The sequence below is a fragment of the Kryptolebias marmoratus genome, linkage group LG8 (genome assembly GCF_001649575.2).
Source record: "Kryptolebias marmoratus isolate JLee-2015 linkage group LG8, ASM164957v2, whole genome shotgun sequence".
NCBI classification, from domain to species: Eukaryota; Metazoa; Chordata; class Actinopteri; order Cyprinodontiformes; family Rivulidae; genus Kryptolebias; species Kryptolebias marmoratus.
In genome coordinates, this window is record NC_051437.1 from 15,253,249 (window position 1) to 15,262,272 (window position 9,024).

Consider the following 9,024-nt stretch of genomic DNA (forward strand, 5'->3'; position numbering starts at 1 on the left):
TTTTATGATCCAACATGTTTATTCAAGTTTTAAAGCTTTATCTGTTTATTATTTAATATGTTTCAGTTTGCAAAAAATGAAAAACATCACTGTCTCACTTTTATCTATGTGTTCCTGATTATTCTGTTATTGTAATATTTAAATATACATCTGGAGCTTTTAGTGTTGACAGAACAACATCTTTTAGCGACAGCCCTGAATTTATAAGATCTGCTGAACTAAATATTGTAAACTTGTCTTTAGGATCACATGAGAGTTAAACAAAGTCAAAGCCGGCAGAGTTTATTTTAATAGAATCTTCTCAGACTTTTATTACATTCACACAGTTAAGCACTTTCAGAAAGTTTTTATTTCATTTTTTAACAATCAAACAAAGCTTCGATGAGGCAGTGATTTACTTAATGAGCAGTAAATGAAGCACCAAACACAATAAACCCAAGGACCAAATGAAAATAACTAAAAAGGGAGCTATCCAAACCCCTATAATTTATAAAGTAAAAACCCTTTAAATGCAATGAACTCTTGTTTTAAAATACACTCTAATTTATTAAAATAAAGAAAAGTTCCTCTAGAATTTCCCAGCTGTAAAAAGTAAATTTTATAATTGTCATATTGTTAAAAAGCACAAAAGCACAAAAGCCACAATTCTTGATTTCTCAGTAAACCTAAAATAAAGTCCAGGAAAAATAGTTTAACCCATATTAAAATATATGAATTTATTTAAATCTCTAATTGTTGAGCAAACACAATTACTTCATAGAATCCTTTTTTTCTACTTAATCATATTTTCTGTTTCTTTCTGGTCAACAAAAAGCTGCTATTTCTCTGCTTTTTGTCCTTCTTTGTCTCTTCATCATCACTTTCATCTACCTCCAGCTGAAGTCTGGGGTTCTTTGTCTTCATCCTGTGTGTAAACAGAGAAATCAGAAGCTTGTTTTGCCACTTGTCTCACAGGAAGTGCAGAAATATGCAATGAAGCCTAAAGTAAATGTTAACCTGAATCTGTGAGCTGAACCAAAAACACTGTATGAACTTTGTGTCCAGTTTTCTCACCATGATGGAAGAAAGATTGCTTATATCTTTTTAAAATATCCAGTAAGTTCTTTTATTTCCCCCCGTTTGTGCAGCAAGAAACAGACATGAATGCAGCACTGACACATTGTGACTCTTATCTTATTATTAAATCTGTTGTTTGAGAAACTTACTTAAACTGAGGAAGTGAAAAATAATGTTTAATGTTTTGAATTTAGCTGCAGCTAAAAAGAAATATGTAAAGAAGAAAATCTTTCATATTGTTATCACAGCTGTACACAAAGTAAATATATTCTTATGAAGACACATACAGTATCAAAGCAGGTTTAAAGCAGCTAAAAATGACCACCTATTACTGCCATGAGAATCCATTTCTATCGCTCCACCGCTTACAGGCCTCTTTGGCAACGTTTTGACTGTCTTCATCTTTCTTTTTGCAGTAGACCCTGATCTGCTGCTCAGCAAACTTAGCTGGAAGAAGTTTAGATCCCTGAAGAGAAGGACAACTTCCATTAGTTTATTTTGAACCATAAATTACAGATAGAGACAAAAAATGCAAATGAAATACATTTAGAAGAACAGGAAAGATGTTCAGTATGAAAGATCAAACACATAATTGTACAATTTCTGCAAACTTGGCTTTGATTCTGACCTCTTTGTTTGATTTTACAGCTATGGTTGGGTCATCCTTATGGAAGAAACGTACATAGTCAATGGGATTTTCTTCTTTTTTCCCATAGTCAATGTTGACTACCTGAGAGAAAAATAAATGTTTTAGATGTAAAAATGACCCCCTCCAGATTTATGGTGACTCCGATCCATCCTCACCCACATAATTAACATCGCTGGTAAAACCCATAAATAATGTTCCATTAATTTACATTTAAGTGTGCATAGAGAGCCCAGTGCTTGTTTGAAGACTAATGTTGTGTTTCAGTGGTACACAAATTTAACAATCCCAAATAAAAAGAAGAAACACTAATTCTGTTGAAATCATTTGCTGACAGACTGGTCTCCCAAAAATCCCATCTGCACCCCTGCATCCATCTATCTATAATTTAATTGGATAAGATCAAGAAGTATTAAATAACTTACATCAATTTCAAAGTCATCAGCATTCAGTTCAACTGCAGCTTCAGCCAGCTCTCTCTTCAATTCTCCAGTCTTTTCCTTGTAGAGAGAATAAACTGTCAGAATCAAAAATGTGATGTAATGTTTCTCAGCAGATTGTTCTTTTTGAGCATCAATGAACTGAAGCTCATTAGCATCAGAAAATATTAGTTACAACTGCAGCTGTTAGATTAGAAGAACGCCTAAATATTGGTTGCCAAAATATTACAATTCTTTATTTGTTCAGATGATTTAGGCAGAAAGTCTGTTCAACATTAACCTCTTTTGTCTTTTCAAATTGTGAGGCCAATTCTTGAGAAAAAGAATTTTACTTTTCCTAGAACCAAATTTGTAAGATGATTTTTTTAACCAGTTACAGAGGATGATTTTAAAACAAACACAAACCGTGATGTCTTTCAAGACGTCGCCTGGCTGAACTTGACCCAGAAACCTGTAGAGGTCACGTTTCAGTATCTTCTGCAGGATCTCTCTTGCTTCTTTAACCCCGCTGAAGTCCTCGTCATTTGGGGGAGGTGGAGAAGTCCCTGAACCTTCAGCTCGTTTTGGCCTGAAGGTCACAGGAGGGTAACGCCCATCCTCTGAAGAGTTCAGGATGACTTCAAATATATTATCTAGAAGGCAAAAAGAAACAGATTCAACAAATAGAAGAAATGATTCTGACTATTTGTTATGTTTAGTATGAAGGATAAGGGTAAACTTATTTACATTGCACAGTTTGTGTACACTATCCCATTACAGAACTTTACTACTAACAAACAAACTCAAAAATTTTCATTATCTTACAAATTGCACTATTTCGTACAATTTTAAGTTATTTCAAATTTCAAGTCGTGTACATGTATTGTGTGTTTACTGACCTGTCAGCTTGGTGTAGGCAACCCTATCATGTATGGCTTCAGAGAGAGTGAACTTCTTCCCTCCGGAGCCTTCGATCTGGATGTGTTCATTAGCTTTTAAAAAGGCATCTGTGATCCTGGAGAAACAGGTCCAACATATCAGTGTTGTTCTGAGGAACTCTCTGGAACATTAATGTAAACCTGAACAGCAGCAGCGATGAGAGACTTACATGGTCTCAATGATGTTGCCCACTTTGTGCTGGTAGGCTCTTTGGTGGAGGCGGTACCTTGTGTGGAACATGTCATACAGGTTGCCCTCCTCCTATTAAAAAAACAACAAAAAAACCCCAAAGACTCAATTCGTCTTAGTGACCAGTTTTTACACTGTAAGATTTCAGGGGAAAAGGATAACAACTAAATCAGCACCTTGTCTCTAAAGCAGATCTGCTTCTGCCCATCAACCTCACACACTCTGGCAAACTTTAGGGTGCGGCGATAATCAAAGTTGTTTTGGATGCCGAGGTGGTGGCAGTCCCTGAGAAACAACAGAGGTGACCATAGTGAGGACAAATGAGTTAAGTGTAATACAAAATTGGTACTTTATGAACAGAACAAAATGGGAAAAAACACCTGGCAAAGTAGTCCCACTTATCCACATCAATGCCGTTCCTTTTATTGGCGACAATCTCATACAGGAAGGGCTTGTTCGCAGTGCGGCCTCCGTCTGGCTTCTACAGAAACAGACAGCAGCAGTAAAAATAACTTTTCAACACAGGTTTGATTATTTTTGATTATTAAGCATCCTCAGAATGTTCAACTCAAACAAACACTCTGTAAACCAAGTCAGGGCTTTCAGTTTCATTTTAAAAATATTTTGAAAATTTTCTGCAGAGAAAACTGCAGCCCTTGGTTATACACAACATAGACATAATTTATAGTTCAAATTGTTGCTAAATTCAAAATGATATATATATATATATATATATATATACAAAGACCATGCTTTTCTTCAAGAGAGATTAAATTGGCAGAATCAGCAACGTGATGAATGTCACTCAGCAGATCATTACCTTCAAGCATCAATGAAGTGAAGCTCGTTAGTATCAAAGAATACATCAAACCATATTAGTTACAACTGCAGCTGTTAGATTAGAATGCCTAATTTTTTGTTACCAACATGTAATAATCCTTTAATTGTTAAAATGATTTATGCAGGAAAAATTTATGTTTGTAGTAATTTTTAGCTTGTAAACGTTCTTGAGAACGTTTTGGAATAAATGCAACAGGTTTTATTTTTTTTTGTCTGCTACTTTTGCTTTATTAATGACCCGTCTGAGGATGATACAAGCTTCACAGAGGTATAATTTTTGTCTGTGACCTACCTGGTCGCCATGTTGTTTGTGAATTAGCGCCTCAATAAAGTTACGGTCTTCTGGCCACACCAGGCCGTGCTCCTCCATGACAGACTGCAGCTCATTTTCCACCACCAGGTGGTCAAACATCATAAGAGAGCCCGTCTCATGCTGCAAGACGCACAAATGTATTCATCATAAGAACAGGCATGATCATAATTTTAAAATGAAAGTTCACTGACTCCTGACTGAAACAGGAAGAGTTTATTTCAGACGTGACAGAGATCTTAAATAAACAGCCAACATGTAGTCATAAATGACACAATGACTGTGTGTTTAGTAGTTCTTATTGGTGTTTTATTATTAAGGAACTGATGTTGATTGCTTTGTGCTAACTTGAACCACGTAAGGAGAAAAAGCTCCTATAAATTAAACACTTTAGAAATATGTATTTACTAAATAATTTAAAAGGGGTAAAATGTTCAACATGTCAAATATTTAGCTAATTTCAGTAGCTTAAAGTGCTGGAATAATAAAAATTATAGTCTTTAAAGCTGAAATGAACAGCCTTAGAATTATCACAGGTATCACTGCCTATTTTAATGATTTATGGTGTGACCAATTATGACAGCAATGTAATTTAGATCATTTCCATGGATTGATTGGTTGCATTTCTGAGAAGCCAAATTTTTAAACAAAGCAGGAAATGTTAACAATGTCAATTTTATTTGATAAAATAAGTCTAAATAAATAAATAAGACTTTAACTAATAAAACAAAAGCTGATGACGCAGCGGAAACAGCACCTTAAACCAAAACTACCAGGTGCACGAGATGAGAACTGAAGTTGTTTTGAGGTAAGAGTCATCACACGTATGTACTGAAGGAGGAGTTACCAAGAGTAAATATTTTAATTTTGCTTAGATTTCTCATCACAATAAAAAGATTTACTGCAGTATTAACAAGATACATTTAAAGTTTATCTGTCAGGTCATATTTTATTTCTTTCATGTAAAATGTCTTTGCAGTAAAGAAATCCAAGCCTTAGAATACGACCACCTTTAAAGATTTCTCCAAGTGTTTTATCTTACTGGAGGGTTTGAGAATAAGATGGCAGCTGTATATTTTCATGTGTCAATTAATAACTCAGCATGTTTCCATGTCTTTAACATTTTAGTTTCCTATTGCCATGGATCTATTAAAGAAGATCTTACACTATGGGGCTTCATGTTGCTGCATTATACAGTTTGAGGTGCACTTTTGAAGCTTTATGAACAGAATTGCCTAAAGAAAAAAGAAAACTTGTTGAGTTTGAGTTTTTTTCTGCTATGTACTCAGTATCTGTGACTAAACAGATAATATATTATATTGTACCATATGTATGTAACACATTAAACCTTTCAGACTATTACGTAAGGACGCTTTATTTCATTTTATTTGTTTTAATAAAATTATTTGCTGTATGTGTGTTTAGCTGTGACTCCTGCAGAGTGAAGAAGAGGCACTTATCCTGTCACTGTGTCCACAGCACAGCCAAGGCAGGACAGACCTTTAGCCATGTGATGTTTTAAACCTTTTTATGTAAGATAAACAGGAGCTAATGATCTTGGTTACACCCATGTATGTGGAAATGAACAAACAGCTCTTCGTTTTAAAGACGACGGTTGTGCAGAAGCTTGTAGCTTGAATGTGATTCTCTCTCTGGTACTGGATAATAAAAGGTGTTTGATTGCAGTTTAATGTGTCTTTGGATTACTCTTATCTGAGGTTTAGTAAAGAAATACTCCTCAACAACTAAAAAAAACATGTAGGTTTGCATTATTTATTTAAAAGCAATTATGCCTTGAGAAACTTCATTTATTTACCACCTATGATAAACCCCAGCCTCTATAGCTCTTGTGCTGTCATGATTAGTGCCTCTGTGCTGTCCTTCAGTCCAGCCCTCTCTAGCCACTGGTATGATTTGTTGATATCAGTCACTTCCTCAATCTGCCAGTGGTACATGTCATGCAGGGGCTTATCTTTCCATGATGGTTCCTCTTTCTCCTCTTCCACACTGGGTTTCTGCTGTGTGAGACATTCACTCAGCAGATCATCATTGGAGGCTTTCTTCCTGATGTACTCCAGGATCTTGGTTGTTTCATCCTGTATCGTGGCTCTGATGCTCACTAGTCCTCTGCCTCCTTTATCTTAGTGTAGTCTCAGGGTGAAACCCTCTGTGCATTGTGAGGGGCTTTCGTGTCTTGGTGTCAGTGTCTTCTATCTCCTCATTTGGCCAGGTTATTATAGCAGCAGGGTATCTGATAACTGGCACCGCCTATGTGTTGATGGCTTGGACTTTGTTCTAACCAATCAGCTGGCTCTTCAGGACCTGCCCTACTCTCTGAAGGTAATTTGGCCTCCAATTTACGCAGTTTAAACTTATGTGTGTATATATATATACACACACACAACAAAGGTTTGCATTTGTACATATGAGTTAAACATGAATGGGTCCAAACCTGTGACTAGTACAGTATCCTAAACTCACCTAATTTACTTATGGTTAATGTCAGTATGAAGGAACACTGCATGTCCTTTCCTTTTGTTGTTCTTTATAATTTTTCTTCAAGTTTTATGGGAAACAAATGATACTCAATATATGACTATATTTGATATATTTTTTCGTGAATAACAATAATAATACTAATAATAATATTAACAACAACAACAACAACAACAACAATAATAATAATAACAATAACAATAACAATAATAATAATAATAATAATAATAATAATAATAATAATAATAATAATAATAATAATAATAATAATAATAATAATAATAATAATACATTTTGTTTATAATGCCCTTTTCATAATATGCAGTTAGAGAGAGATTAAAATAAACATCTAAGAAAGTGAAACAAAAATTTGACTAAAAAGAAACATCTTAAGACATTTTTTAAAACTGTCAGTGCAGGATCATGACAGAAAATGTTAAATAAGCTTCTTACCTTCCAGGTATCTCTTTGACATGCTTTGGGTATAAACTTGGCATCAAACAAATGAGAAAATGGTCCATGACCTGAAAGGGGAGGAAAACAAAGGTAAGGGGTTTAAAGTTCATTATAAAATACTTAATAATATCTTAAAATATCTATTCTATTCTGAAAGCAGATGATCAATACTTTCACTTTAATTTTTACACTAAAAACCTAAAAGATTAAAACCAAACCCCTTCAGACAAACTTTGGGAACCAATATGGAAGTAAAGTCGATTTCTAGCTTTAAAATCTTTTTTCACTTCAATATCAACAATTTTACTTTAGTTTTCTTCAACAACATGAAATTATTTTAACAGAAACTGCAGTTTCTCCTCAGTTATGTAGTTTGTTGTGTCAGACTGCTGATTAATTATGTTACTTCTGAGCTGACAGAGAGGAAGACCAGCAGCTGCCAAACTGTATGATGTAACATTGCTTTATTTTCTTTAAGAGAGCTGATGTTAAGCTAAAGCAGAAAATCTTCTCTAAAAGCTTTCAGATAACTCAGAAAGCTGCTACCCTCATGTATCACATGAAACAGCTGTTTTCAGGGCACCACCCACCCAGATCATGACAGAGTCCTGCGATCTGCACACACAGGACGTCCCTCTCAGTTATATCTAACTCTGGCTGCTTCTCCTTCAGATGTTGGACAAGTTGTCCAGCCAAGAACGCCACCCTGTATCAGCAGACAACAGACAAGAGAGGAAATAAAAAACAATCTGAGATAAACTTCAAAATATAGCTTGAAATAAAATACTGTTGCAAAACAGCCCTGAAATAAATACTTTTTCAAAAATATACCTATTTTTTAATTGTATTTGTTTCTAATAATGTACCCAATGCTGTGCTCAAAGCGGCTGTGGGACGCTCCAGGGTAAACAAAGTACTTCCCTCCGAGCTGCTTGATGTTTCGAAGTCTCTGAAACTGAGGCGTGTCGATAAATCTGACGAGGAGGGGGTGTAGCTCCACGTGACCGTGGATCGGGTCGTTGAACACCTGACAGCAAACAAACAGGTGTTAAAGGACCAAAGTGAAAAAGATCAGGGTGAAACCATTAAAACATCAGGACAGGTGTGGCCGGTGCACCACCTAAAAAAACAACATCCGCCCCACAAAGTAGTTCCCCCTAAAAAACAATGAGAATTAGTTAAATACTCAGCTTGCCATATATTGTTTTGTTCTGTTTTTTTCAACTGTTTTGACATTTTGAAATGAAATTTTAAACTTTTTTGTGATTTGTTCCCAGTTTTTGACTTATCTGCAGTTCTAGGGCGGTACAGGTCACCTTGTTCATCAGTAGATTTACCATGTCTCATACATTTAGGTTTTGGGTCTCAGATGTGTTTGCTGCAAAGATTTTACACCACTGTTGTTTGCGGCCGCCTGGGGCCCAATTTTATATACACCTTAGACATCCACTAGTAACATCTTCATGACACTCACATATAGGTGGCACTATGGCCATGGGAGGCGAACACACACTCTCGCCTCTTATGCCTGTGCCCACCTACAGCGATTACACTTAGACACTAGGTTTGGATTGAGCTGGAGTGGAGGAAATTCAGCTCCTTCACTCCCTCGTCTCTCCTTTTAATGGCACTGTGTAACAACACACATCAACAGCACATCTGGGGGTGGGGAT

General features: G+C 35.7%; 1 protein-coding gene across 4 annotated transcripts in view; it reads right to left on the bottom strand.

The window, feature by feature from the left end:
* Positions 1-331: 331 nt before the first annotated feature.
* The window catches only part of LOC108235149 (deoxynucleoside triphosphate triphosphohydrolase SAMHD1), a 13,896-nt gene continuing 5,203 nt past the window's right edge, over positions 332-9,024 (bottom strand). For 3 of the 4 annotated variants that reach the window (XM_037977046.1, XM_017414971.3, XM_037977047.1), the window contains 13 exons: positions 8,218-8,378; positions 7,942-8,057; positions 7,349-7,419; positions 4,382-4,522; positions 3,630-3,730; positions 3,426-3,534; positions 3,230-3,321; positions 3,021-3,136; positions 2,548-2,774; positions 2,128-2,202; positions 1,685-1,786; positions 1,382-1,522; positions 332-904 (listed from right to left, as the gene is read on the bottom strand). In XM_037977046.1, coding sequence (XP_037832974.1) covers positions 1,385-1,522; positions 1,685-1,786; positions 2,128-2,202; positions 2,548-2,774; positions 3,021-3,136; positions 3,230-3,321; positions 3,426-3,534; positions 3,630-3,730; positions 4,382-4,522; positions 7,349-7,419; positions 7,942-8,057; positions 8,218-8,378 — 1,449 coding nt within the window. In that variant the 3' untranslated portion in view covers positions 332-904; positions 1,382-1,384. The remainder of the gene's footprint in view (positions 905-1,381; positions 1,523-1,684; positions 1,787-2,127; positions 2,203-2,547; positions 2,775-3,020; positions 3,137-3,229; positions 3,322-3,425; positions 3,535-3,629; positions 3,731-4,381; positions 4,523-7,348; positions 7,420-7,941; positions 8,058-8,217; positions 8,379-9,024) is intronic. The other variant, XM_017414972.3, reaches the window with a different exon arrangement.